The following is a 13,030-nucleotide window of genomic DNA, read 5'->3' as shown; positions in this document are numbered from 1 at the left end:
TACAATACTGTACTCTGTTGGCAGTTTATCTACTGTATGCTTGAGCCCTTTCATCCTTGTTTGTGGACTCACTGCATTACCCTTGGTCCTTGGATTGTGATTGGTTCTCCTGTATCCCTGCAGCACCTGGAGCCATGGAAACTCTATGCAACAGTTGGAGTGTTACTAGCCATAGACGTCCTGTCACTCATGATTTGGCAGATTGTGGATCCATTACACATCACAGTGGAGGTACAGTGACACTGTCATATCGGTCGTACCCCTGGACTTTTTCCTAATGTTGTTGTGTTACAGGCTGGATTCAAAATAGATTTTTTGTCAATACCCCAAAATGACAAAAATGAAAACATGTTTTTAGATTTTTTTGCAAATGTATTGAACATTTTATACAGAAATATCAAATTTACATAAGTATTCACACTCCTGAGTCAGTACTTTGTAGAAGCACCTTTGGTAGCGATTACAGCTGTGAGTCTTTCAGGGTAAGTCTCTAAGAGCTTTCCACACCAGGAGTGTGCAACATTTGCCCATAGTTCTTTTAAAAATTCTTCAACTCTGTCAAAATGGTTGTTGATCATTGCTAGACATCCATTTTCAGGTCTTGCCATAGATTTTCAAGCAAATTTGACTTGGCCACTCAGGAACATTCACTGTCTTCTTGGTAAGCAACTCCAGTGTGGAGTTGGCCTTGTGTTTTGGGTTATTGTCCTGCTGAAAGATGAATTCATCTCCTAGTGTCTGGTGGAAAAAAGACTGAACCAGATTTTCCTCTAGGATTTTGCCTGTGCTAAGCTCCATTCCATTTATTTTTTATTATGAAAAACTCCCCAGTCCTTAATGATTACAAGCATACCCATAACATGATTCAGCCACCATTATGCTTGAAAATATGGAGAGTGGTACTCAGTAATGTGTTGTATTGAATTTGCTCCAAACAAACTTTGTATTCAGGACAAAAAATATAATTGCTTTGCCACATTTTTTTCAGTATTACTTGTTGTTGCAAACAGGATGCATATTTTGGAATATTTTTTATTCGGTACAGGCTTCCTTCTTTTCACTCCATCAATTAGGTTAGTATTGGGGTGGAAGGTAGCCTAGTGGTTAGAGCGTTGGGCCAGTAACCGGAAGGTTGCCGGATCAAGTCCCCGAGCTGACAAGGTAAAAATCTGTCGTTCTGCCCCTGAACAAGGCTGTCATTGTAAATAAGAATTTGTTCTTAACTGACTTGTCTAGTTAAATGATGGTTAAATAAAAATTGTGGTGTAATAACATTGTTGATCCATTCTCAGTTTTCTCCTATCCCAGCCATTAAACTGTAACTGGTTTAAAGTCATCATTGGCCTTATGGTGAAATCCCTGAGCGGTTTCCTTCCTCTCTGGCAACTTGGTGTATTGATACACCATCCAAACTGTAAGTTAATAACTTCACCATGCTCAAAAGGGATATTCAATGTCTGCTTTTTTCATTTTGACCCGTTTACTAATAGGCTTCTTTGCGAGGCATTGGAAAACCTCCCTGGTCTTTGTGGTTGAATCTGTGTTTGAAATTCACTGCTCGACTGAGGAACCTTACAGAGATGTGGGGTACAGAGATGAGGTAGTCATTCAAAAATCATGTTAAACACTGTTATTACACACAGAGTGAGTCCATGCAACTTTACTCCTGAACTTATTTAGGCTTACCATAAAAAAGGGGTTGAATATTTATTGACTCAAGACATTTCAGCTTTTCATTTTTTATTATTTTGTAAACATTTCTAAAAACAGAATTTCACTTTAGGCCAGTGACCAAAAATCTAAATGTAATCCATTTTAAATTCAGGCTGTAACACAACAAAATTCCGTATTCGAAAGGCACTCGCACATCTGATCTTTTTTTGCAGGGGCATGGTAACAGTTGAATAACATGAGAAAAAAGAAGAAACCCGCACACCGCCCTTGATGGTATCACTGTTTTTTAATTCGCTTTTACGTATCGGCCACACGGCCTTCTTCAGGCTGTAACACAACAAAATGTGGAAGAAGTCAAGGGGTGTGAATACTTTCTGAAGGCACTGTACTCTATGTGGTATTAGCTTTCGTATGTTAGCACTGTCACATGTCTAGTGTTCAACAAAAGATTATTGCTTTGATGTCAGTCATCTTATTGTTAATTTACTTTCTAGTCAGTTTTAAAGTTAATGATCCGTGTGCGGATATCACACGGAATGTCGTTCACATCTGTCTCCCGTTCTCTCTCACTTTCCCTCTGACTTCCTTCTCCTGTTCTCTCTCCTTCTTCTCCTCTCCTTTCTCTCTCTCTCTTCTCTCTGCTCTCTCTCTCTTCTCCTCTCTCTCTCTCTCTCTCTCTCTCTCTTCTCTCTCTCTCTCTCTTCTCACACACACTTCCTCCCACCCTCTCTCTCTGAGTAGAATTCACTAGGGAGGCCCCTAAAGGAGACTTGGATGTCCTGATTCAGCCCTCCTGGAGCACTGCACTTCAGAGAAGATGACACATGGCTCGGTATCCCTCTCTATTCCTTACTCCTTCTCTCTTATCTATCCTTCTCTCTCACTCCTTGTTCCCTCTTTTTTTCACCTCTCTCACTCCCTCAATCCCCAGTCCATTCATTGTAACATTAAACACTCCTCGTATCTCAGCCCCACATTAGCTTTCTCTCTTCTTTTTTTGTCTGACCCCACTTTTTCCTCCCTCCCTCTCACTCACTCAAGTCAGTCATTCCCTGCCTTTATCTTTCCCTCATATGCTTTCATTTTATCTTCTCCTTTCATTTGTCTTTCTCTCACTATTGCCATACTGCCTCTCGTCGGACAGTGGCAGCTTTTCTGAATGCATAATACTGTCAAATTCAATAATACGGGTCACAAACTTGCCATTGCCCCATAGCATTCCCTCTCTGTGCTATGCGAATTATTGTCACCCACTGAGCGACCGTAATGAAAAGGACACTTGGACAGAAGAAATAAAGGGGGATATGCATTACCTTTAGTCAACTGCCTAAACATCACTCCATCGTCTTCGCTTTCCATCTCATCTCTCTCTCTCTCTCTCTCTCTCTCTCTCTCTCTCTCTCTCTCTCTCTCTCTCTCTCTCTCTCTCTTCTCTTCTCTCCTTCTCTTCTCATCTCTCTCTTTTTCTTCTTCTTTCTCTCTCTCATTCTCTCTCTCCCCACTTTGTCTCTCTCTCTGCCCACCAGGTGTAGTGTATGGCTACAAGGGACTGCTGCTGTTGCTGGGGATATTTCTGGCCTACGAGACCAAGTCTGTTTCCACGGAGAAGATCAATGACCATCGAGCCGTGGGGATGGCTATTTACAACGTGGCTGTGAGTCTCAACCATCACAGGGGGAGTGCTCTGGTTTCCGCTCTGCATTTTAGGCAGTCCATCGAGCGAATTAACTCAAAGCAACAATTAACTATTGATAGAAAGGTAGCAGGGGCTAGGCATTGTCTCAGTGTGGACATGAGATTCAATCATTTATTAGTGCATAATGATAATACACGGCTAAGACTTGTTATTTCTGGTGGTAAGCATGTGCTCATAAATGTATTTTTGGAAGACATATTTTTGGCGCTAAAGAAAAACGTTAGTGCTATACTTAAACAATCATTTGATTTGAATCGGTGAAGGATCCTCACCAATAGAGGTATTTAAGCTCCACTTTAACTGATATAGCAGAGATAACATACAGTACCATTGCACCATCTAAGTTTTGCAAACAAGTAGCCATAGCCATTCGGTAACCCTCACACAGGTGAGCAAATCCATGAAATGTCTGGTAATGTAGAGTTTTGCTGGAACAAACCACTGCTCTTACACAGGCAACATTTTTATAACTTTAGCTTTAGGCTGGGTTTCTATTTCTGCTCAACAATGTGCAAACATTTTAGTACTCTCTGAACAATGATTTACATAATTGCCAAAACTTGCCCAGATTCCCATCTCAAAACAGCTTAATGAGGAACCGAAACAATTATGACTGAAAACCACAGTTTTACTTCTTTTGACTGCTCATTTGCTGTGGGGCGGTTATGCAATTATGAAGTACATACAGTCCTTTTTTTTTTTTGCTAAGCAGAGGAAAGAACATTTAATTGATCAATCATTCATATAGCTTGATGAAATCGTTAAACACAGCTGCAGGKCTGAACAAAGGGAAAGCTTAGATGTTGATTTAACCATTTTATTTAATTGTGTATATTTCGTGGTGTAATACACAGAGATAAATTATACAATTTATTATACAATGGTGCCCCATATGAGGTAGAATCCTTTAAAATGTCAATATTTATTGTATCTGCAAAGGCCTCCTTGTTGGGAAGCAGAGAGCTTTTGTAAGGCTTGATATTGTGATGATGTGCCAGGATGGTACTGCTAACCTGCTACTTCATCTATGACTTTTTAATGATGTTTTCATATGAGGAACCTCGTTGGAATGATAAGCAGTTGCCGACCGCTTTTTGAGATCTTATTTTCCTCTCTCACCTCTCTCTTGATATTTACCTCTTTGTTTCTCTCAATCCCCCCGTCTCTGCAGGTGTTGTGCATGATCACGGCTCCCGTCACTATGATCCTCACGTCACAGCAGGACGCTTCCTTTGCCTTTGCCGCTCTGGCCATAGTGTTCTCTGTCTACATCACCCTGGTGGTGCTCTTTGTGCCCAAGGTACAGTATACTGTATAGAACAGGTCTGTGTACCAAATGGCACCCTATTCCCTTTATAGTGTGTTACTTTTGACCAGGGCTCTGGTCAAAAGTAGTGCACTATATAGGGAATAGGATGCCTAGGACTCTGAGTCATTTAGCAGCAGTATTTAATGTACACCCGCATCAGCACCCGAAAACAAAGTCTCAATACTTTCTTCAATGTTAACATTTCCAAATGCACATATAGTATATGGTTCTTCTCTGGCTGTGTAGAGTAAAGCTCTATTCTATTCTAGATGCGCAGGCTGATTACACGTGGTGAGTGGCAGTCAGAGCAGCAGGACACGCTGAAGACCGGCTCATCCACCAACAACAACGATGAGGAAAAGTCTCGCCAGCTGGAGAGAGAGAACCGTGAGCTGCAGAAGATCATACAGGAGGTACGGTACACACTTTATGATGCACCTTAGCTGTCAACATCTAGATACAATACAATACATCTAGATTGCAATATGTCTAATACGTACAATATACAGCTGAATTATTGGAACTAGTAATCAATCATTCAAGCAATCTTTATCATACAGGTGGTACTACAATACACACTCACTTTGATACCATAGATATCAAAATATAATCAAAATGCATTTATTAAAATACATCTAATACGTCTGAATTATTTGACCTAGCAATCAACCAATCAATCTTTCCAATCATTAATTTTTATTATATTTTACTAAGAGATACATCTGGTTTGATTAATACATGATTAATACATGATGAATACATGTCTAATTCATGCTCAATTAATGTGTAATAAAGGATTCCTCTTTACCCATGAGTGTCGAGTATTAATAAGACCTCTTCCGTGCTCTCAGAAAGAGCAGAGGGTATCGGAGCTCCGCAACCAGCTGGTTGAGAGACAGGCCCTGCGCAACCGACGACGGCCCTCATCCGGCACCAACCAGAACCACAGCAACCCGTCCCCGCCCTCTTCCCAGCCAGACCCCAAGTCTCTCCTGCCCCCACCCGGTTACCCCAACCCCGCGTCGGACAATCACTCCTCCTTACCCCCCTCCTTCTCCAACTCCTCCAACCTGTACCAGGCGGACAGCAAGATAAGTCGCAACCACTGTCACAACAGCCAGATCCCCCTGCTCTACAAGTGAAGGGGTGGGGGGGGGTGGTGTGCTAGAAGAGCCCAGAGCGTACAGAGGAACGAACACACATGGAGGCACTGTGACTTTCACTTGTTATGGGAAAAGAGCACAAGCTACTGACATTGACAGAGTGAGTGGAGGCACACGACGGCAGAGGGCTTTTACATTCACTACAGGCTGCTGTGAGGCGAGTCACCCCGGGTAACACCAGTCTTTCTCACAGTCTATCTCACTGTGGGAACCTGAAGCACTTGTGACTAGTACTACGAGTTATTGAATAAGAGACAAGCACATCACAGAGTAACCCTCAGTCTACTTGTGGAGACAAAAAAATGGACAGATCTCCCTTTTTCATTCCTCCTCTTTCCTCCTTCCCTTTGTTTGTTTTCTCGTTCTGTTGTGCAGATGTATCTAGGATCTCCGGGAGGACTTTGTGTAGTGTGTGTGTTTGCTCCTTTTTGACTCCCGTCTCTGCCTATTTGTCTTCGGTTTGTTGAAATAGCGAAGCACATGTTAATTGATTAATATTGTTATTACATAATGTATGATATGTTATGTCATGGATTCAATGTTGTGCCCTATATTTAGTTCAATATTTTGGGGGGTAAAGGGGTGGAAACTGTTCAAATGCAATGAGAGTGGAAAAAACCAGCAGAGTTTCCCAGTGGATTCAATTKACTGGATTTCATATCAAAACGCCATCGAAACTCAAAGTGTAAAGTCAATCTAACTGAAAGTGAAATGCCAACATTATAGCCATATGCAGTAGAGGGTTTTGGAACGGACAACCCTAATTTTGGGACAAAAGCAAGATTTTTGTGGATTTTTGGCTGTACACCTATTCAAGTACAGCTTTGAATCTTCAATCACATGTTTGCTGTTGTATGCTCTTGAATATATGAAACCCATTTGATAAGGAAATAGTGTACTATGATATGTAACCTAATCAGTATTCTATGTATCATCCTTTTGAACGTTTTCAATTGGACTTGAATGGATATGTTCCCACAATTCGAGTTTTCTTGGACACATCCTAGATATTGAAAGGAGGCACACCCGCCTGAAGATTTTAAATGGCATATTTATTATGCATCATTCTTCCCACCCTTTTTATTTTCTTTGTCAGTAACTGTTTTTCCTTTAAGACAATCTGAATATAAATGTAAATGTGAGTGTACATGCCTGTCACCCGTTGGTCTTATATTTGACATTTCTTCCGAAATGCCCCTCCGATTTTATCTTTGTACAAATACGTTTGTGAATGTGATGACGAAGACTATGTGTAACGGTTTAGTAAAGGATTCTGACATGCGTATACGACAGTTAATATATATGTACAATCTCATTCATTAGCAATTCGTCAAAATGTATGAAGCAATGATATAACACAGCTTTATTGGCAAGTAACGTAAGAGACTTTACTTTTCCAAATAGCATTATCTCATGTTGCACTATAGTACAAAACAACGTTTCAGGTCGGGATTTTGTTGCCGTTCTAATGACATACTGTAGCTCAGGGTATAGGAAAGTGAGATATACGACCTCTCCATAGGAAGTTATTGGGTGGAATAGTCAATATTTATTAACTGTACATGGAGGACATTGGGTAATATTGTAATATATGTATGCGAAGATTATTTAGAGAAATATACTCTTGCACATGTATGAATATACACTGAGTGTACAACACATTAGGAACACCTTCCTTATATTGAGTTGCAGCCCCTTTTTACCCTCAGAACAGCCTCAATTCGCCGGGAAATGGCCGTACAAGGTGTTGAAAGCATTCCACAGGGATGCTGGCCCATGTTGACTCCAATGCTTCTCACAGTTGTGTCAAGTTGGCTGGATGTCCTTTGGGTGGCGGACAATTCTTGATACACACAGGAAACTGTTGTGAAAAATCCAGAGCGTTGCAGTTCTTGACACACTCAAACCGGTGCGCCTGGCACCTACTACCACACCCTGTTCAAAAGCACTTAAGTCTTTTGTCTTGCCCATTCACCCTCTGAATGGCTCACATACACAATCCATGTCTCAGTTGTCTCAAGGCTTAAAAATCCTTCTTTAACCCTTCTCCTCCCGTTCATCAACACTGATTGAAGTGGATTTAACAGGTGACATCAATAAGGGATCATAGCTTTCACCTGGATTCACTTGTTCAGTCTATGTCATGGAAAGAGCAGGTGTTCCTAATGTTTTGTACATGCAGTGTATATAACTGGATTTGAAGATATTTGTATACACTATATTTACAATTTTAAATGTTGATATAATATCAGATTATATGCATTCAAATATATGGATAATCATAGTAAAATAAACCCATTGTTTTTCACTGAATTGATGTGTATCGGGTTATGTGTCAATTGGACTAATAAGGAACATAATTTCATTTAAACACCCTCATAAACCCTGAAATACGACAAAACACTTCATTATACTTTGAATGGGCATTTTATGACAGACAATATGTGGTATCATAACCATGTCCAAAGGGACAAGCATGTCACACACACAGCTGTTTTAACCACTAGATGTCACCATCAGGTAATGACACCCAAGGGATTCTGTTGTTTATTCATCTAGAATCTACATTCATATTGAACGATAGCCCTCCCAGGATTAAAAGGACTTTCAGTCCCATACAATGTGCTTCCACTTCATCATTTATTGACCTATTAACCAATGGGTATTGGTGTCATTTCGTATCAAAAGGCAATTTGAACTCAAAGATTGAGATCGTAATATGAGCTATACAGCCTGAGGATGTTGTGGGACAAACACATTTTCTCATGCACATACAGTATTTCAGCTCAGATGTTTACAGCCTGCCACCCAACCACCTGACTGAAAACCTATGATGCTTTCAAGAAGGAGGAGGAGGAGGAGGAGGAGGAGGAGGAGGAGGAGGAGGAATAAGGTCAGTGGGGGGAATCCCCAGACATGGCTTAAGGCATATGTGGGCCCTCTCACTTGACACAGCAGGAATAAAAAGGGAATTTCCCTTGCATCATTGGGGATGCCCTTTGTATTACAATTTCTGGGGCAAGCTGCTCAAGAACAGATGTAGGGCTTTAATTCAATCTGCATTGCAGAAGTTCAGCGTTATAGAGTGATTGAAATTTAAAGGCAATGTTCCCGCGTTAGTGGAGACWGCGTTCACGGTRAACGCTGCACATGTCGGCTCAATCTGAAATGACCTTTACATKTMTATCGCGGCGTCTGTAACGCTTCAACTTTACAGAATGAATAGAGCCCTTAGTGTTCATTTACTGCTAAAGTCAAAACCTATTTACCCTCAACCACATAAGACAGTTGGATATGTCCAGACCAACGTCTCCYCCCCTCCCCTCCAAACTGCACAATTAAATATAATCAAACTTTGAGTCTCCTAAAGTTGAGAACATTTGGAATTTATTACAGTTGATTCAAGCACTCTGAATAGGTGACAAATAAAATACACACAATCCCATTTAAATAAACATAGTACATAGTACATTAAATAAAATAACTTAATATTGTAGCAATGTATCCTGATAGGCCTAGTATGCTGCTAGACTTATCTGAATCAAAATAACTTATACTACAGTACTCCACAGTAGCCTACTGTATTTTCATATAAATAATAAATATCATTTTTTTAAGTTAATATGTATTTCCATATAAATAGTAAAAAAACAAAAAGTAAGTTAATATAAATAACTCAAAGTCCTAATATTCATGTATCATGCATGTATGGACARACAATAATACTTTCTTAAACCTTTTCAGTTTACAAATAACCATTAAGATTAGACCTATCTCCTTTGAGATTGCTCAGTTACCATAAAATTGCAAAACTAAAATAAGAGTTTTAACGTAAAACTGTTTCAACAAACATTCATCTCTGGCCTGCCTCTCTCTCATCATAGTGCAAACACACCAAAAAAGTTCTTGCCGTGCTCTGGCTCCACATCGGTCAGTCGATTGGTCTCAGTCCACAGTTTGTCCCCTTCATTCAGCTGAAACACTGCACTAAGGTAAACTGCATTGTACCAGCCCTCGCCGATATTGGACTCAGCATTACCGTAGTTTTGTTGACAAACTGACCTTACCCCGCTAAGAAGATTAGCCTTATCCCCGATGGAGTCCGAATAGCGATAAATAACGTGACTCAGAGGAGTGGTACGCTCGCCCGGGCCGTTGCACTTGACCCTAAACGAAGCCTGGCTGTAAACGAAGAAGAGCCCAGTGTGTGGGATGAGGATTTGGTTCCCTTGTAGCTTGAACCCGCCCTGGGAAAAGGCCTGGCCGTCATCCTTTCTCCACTGCACTGTGTCAGCGGTAAGATTAGGATTGTATTCACCTGGCATTAGAGGGAAGAAAGGCCCATTGTTACAACTTTGAGGCCACAGGGTCCAGCTGGTAGCTATTTGTTCTTACAAAGTTCTTGTCAATTTACTCTGGTGGCAACAAGAGACAAGCTAATGATTAAGCAACTTCCTTGTGTTGTGCTTTAATTTTTGTCAATGGAAATGTTTGAAAAAAATCCCAGGGCTTCGCCAATAGAAATACTTACTAACCCACTAGACACTGTTTTAAAGCTTAAACCTTCTTTTTGAATGGGGATGTTTAAAAAGAATCCCCTAGCTTCTACAATGGAAAAACACTAAGACATACTAGCCCACTAGACATGTTTTAACCTTCAACAAACACAGTCCAGGCTGGCTGCAAAAGGCTATAGGTCACTCACCCTCTAAATGGATGGCTGCTTTTGCATTGCCGGCAATCTGCTTCAATGTATGGTGGGTATCTGAGGGAGAGAAAAATATTAGTCACGGATAACACAAGCAAAAGCCATGATGTTGCCTACAACAGGTAACCTTTAATTAAAGCAATTACAGTGAGAAGAAATTCAATGAAAAAGGGCATCTGTCAATCAAATAATCACCTTTTGCACCAATGAGTATCTCCAGCTGAGGCTCCATTCCGTCCTGCATCTGTGAGATAAACCAAGAGGATGTTAGTTGATTGTACGGTCCTCTATTTCAGAAATGTGGTAAATATTGGCCCCATTAGAGTTCCTTACCGTTGCCAGTCTTCCATGCTGAAACCAGGCAAAGAGCAGGGCTGCTGCCGCACATAAAGCTGCTACTAAGAGGACCCCACAAAGCCTCCATAGCCAACCTCTGGAGGCCTTTCTCTCAGCAACAGCTGTCACCGTTGTCTTGTACACAGGGCCACTGTCCACAAGGCTATTTTCAAGGCCCCTCTCCATGTCGCCAGTTGTCATCGCATACCCCTCCATACTTCTGTTGAATGAGGTTCAAACTCTTGACTCTTGGCTCTTGACTCTTGACTCTTGGTGGCAGTGGAAAAGTCTAGCAACTGAATATTTGCCCGAATATCTCCTAAATATCTTCTTTGTTTTTACAGAGTTGTAGCTTGATAGGTGTCCTGTGTTTTGCTCGTTTGTTAGAATGGACTTCTGCCAGAAGCCCTGTCGTTTTTATGCTCGGCCTGCTACTAGCACAAAAGGGGAAACTCCAGTGATGTCACCCAGTGAGTGGAGACATAGCAGAGAAGCACCAGATTGTGGAGAGATGGTTATGGTTCAAAGGAAAATAAAATCCACAGACCAGCTCTGCCAAACTGGGATTCCAATGGGTAGGTGTGGTTGCAGGATGGGGTTAAGGCAAAACAGGACATGCAACTTGAAAGTGAATTACTTGTGCAACGATGTAGTTTTTTATTTGGTAACCAGAATGTACAGCAACTTCTCTGCTATATACTGAAACTGCATTGACATAAAACAAGGAATTCTCAATAAGTCACACGTGTATTTATTGTGTAATTACACAATGCATGTGAATACCATTAAACTCCATGGTATCTTTGCTACTTAATGTAAAGTGTAGCAAAGCCACTTTTGACTTGAACTTTAGTTGGTGATTTTTATTCAGTCTTATTCACCAGCTGTTTGTAATGCTGTATGTCTAGTAATAGTCGTACATTTCAAATAGTAAACAATTATGATATTTATTGATTACATAGAACTTGCTGCACTGAAGTTGTTAATTACTGGATGTCAAGTGAATGCTTCTACACAACCACAATCACAATACATTTGAGGGTATACAAGGACAGGCTCAGGAGAAACAAAAAAAATATCCCCCTTTTTGTTTCAGAACTGGTTTGTACATAACCCTTACCAAACCCCCCTACAGGTTTTTGACTTTTCTTTATTGACCCAATCTGGCTTCCGTATTTCGCTGCCCTCCCTGACTGGTTGAGCGAGTTTGGAGCATAACCCGGTTTATTTGTGGGATTTCCATCACCCAGAACTGAGTTTTATTTGCATATTGTTTCATCATCTAATTTCTGTTTCTGTTAGTGATAAACAAGCACTGTATACCTTCAAAACATGGCTAAAACTATAATTTTGATATCATATATGGAACGCATTTGCATCCATAGCTCTGTCTATGAATTTGAGAGTGGTTATACTTAAGTTTGAATTCTCTGTTGTTTCTTGCTTTCTTTTTTATTCCTTTTTTTGGTAAAGTGTATTGAGGCTTTTGTTAAATGCACTTGAAATAAACAGTGATTTGATGATTTACATTTCTCCAGTCCCAGTCCTTGGCTGTCTACCAAAACAAGTAACTGGGGTGACCAGACCGAGCCGCAGACTGCAGCTTAAATGTAGTGTATAGGGGCAATGTATCACTGCTGGTAAAGGTAGTTTGGAGCACTGCCACGTGACACTGTTTTACATGCACTGTGTCACTGTTTCCTTACGTATTCTTACGTGCAAATAAAAGCAATATAGGTATGACCATCAGGGAAGCTTGGAGTATGGTCACAGTTTTTTATGTATTGTCATTCAGTCATAATACTTGAGAACTGTCACGTTGCTATAAAGAGTCGGGAGCCAGGCGCAGTAATGCGTAATAGGGGTTTCTATTTCCCAAATTACAGCGTGCCGTATAAAGGCACGGGGACGAAAACCAAACATCCATGTTACAAAAACACAGGATTGAAACCCAAACAAAAGAGCGAGGAGTACCTCGAATAAATACACACGCGCACAATGATTAACACCGGGACGAGACCCGTAATCATCTGGCAATCCACAAGGGCACGAAAGCCAAAACACACAGCACAGGTACTCACACGCACCAACGGACATTGTAACAATAACCAACCCCCCAATGGAAACCACTATATACAAATACT

General features: G+C 40.8%; 2 protein-coding genes across 2 annotated transcripts in view; one reads left to right on the top strand and one right to left on the bottom strand.

The window, feature by feature from the left end:
- Window positions 1-8,155, top strand: part of LOC111959087 (gamma-aminobutyric acid type B receptor subunit 1-like) — a 46,774-nt gene extending 38,619 nt beyond the window's left edge. The window contains 9 exon segments of the mRNA XM_023980517.2: window positions 124-231; window position 896; window positions 2,416-2,463; window positions 2,466-2,492; window positions 2,495-2,506; window positions 3,201-3,328; window positions 4,542-4,670; window positions 4,949-5,092; window positions 5,531-8,155. Coding sequence (XP_023836285.2) covers window positions 124-231; window position 896; window positions 2,416-2,463; window positions 2,466-2,492; window positions 2,495-2,506; window positions 3,201-3,328; window positions 4,542-4,670; window positions 4,949-5,092; window positions 5,531-5,821 — 888 coding nt within the window. The 3' untranslated portion in view covers window positions 5,822-8,155.
- Window positions 8,156-9,618: 1,463 nt separating this feature from the next.
- On the bottom strand, window positions 9,619-11,304 carry LOC111959052 (tumor necrosis factor-like). Its single transcript, XM_023980464.2, has 4 exons — window positions 10,884-11,304; window positions 10,746-10,794; window positions 10,548-10,607; window positions 9,619-10,160 (listed from the first exon to the last, which is right to left on the bottom strand). The coding sequence occupies exons 1-4, from the start codon at window positions 11,100-11,102 to the stop codon at window positions 9,721-9,723; spliced, it is 768 nt and encodes a 255-aa protein (XP_023836232.1). The 5' UTR covers window positions 11,103-11,304; the 3' UTR covers window positions 9,619-9,720.
- Window positions 11,305-13,030: the final 1,726 nt, after the last annotated feature.

The sequence above is a fragment of the Salvelinus sp. IW2-2015 genome, linkage group LG35 (assembly GCF_002910315.2).
Source record: "Salvelinus sp. IW2-2015 linkage group LG35, ASM291031v2, whole genome shotgun sequence".
In the NCBI taxonomy this organism is placed as follows: domain Eukaryota; kingdom Metazoa; phylum Chordata; class Actinopteri; order Salmoniformes; family Salmonidae; genus Salvelinus; species Salvelinus sp. IW2-2015.
The sequence above is the reverse complement of the archived record's forward strand: the minus strand, read 5'-3'. Positions and strand labels throughout refer to the sequence as shown.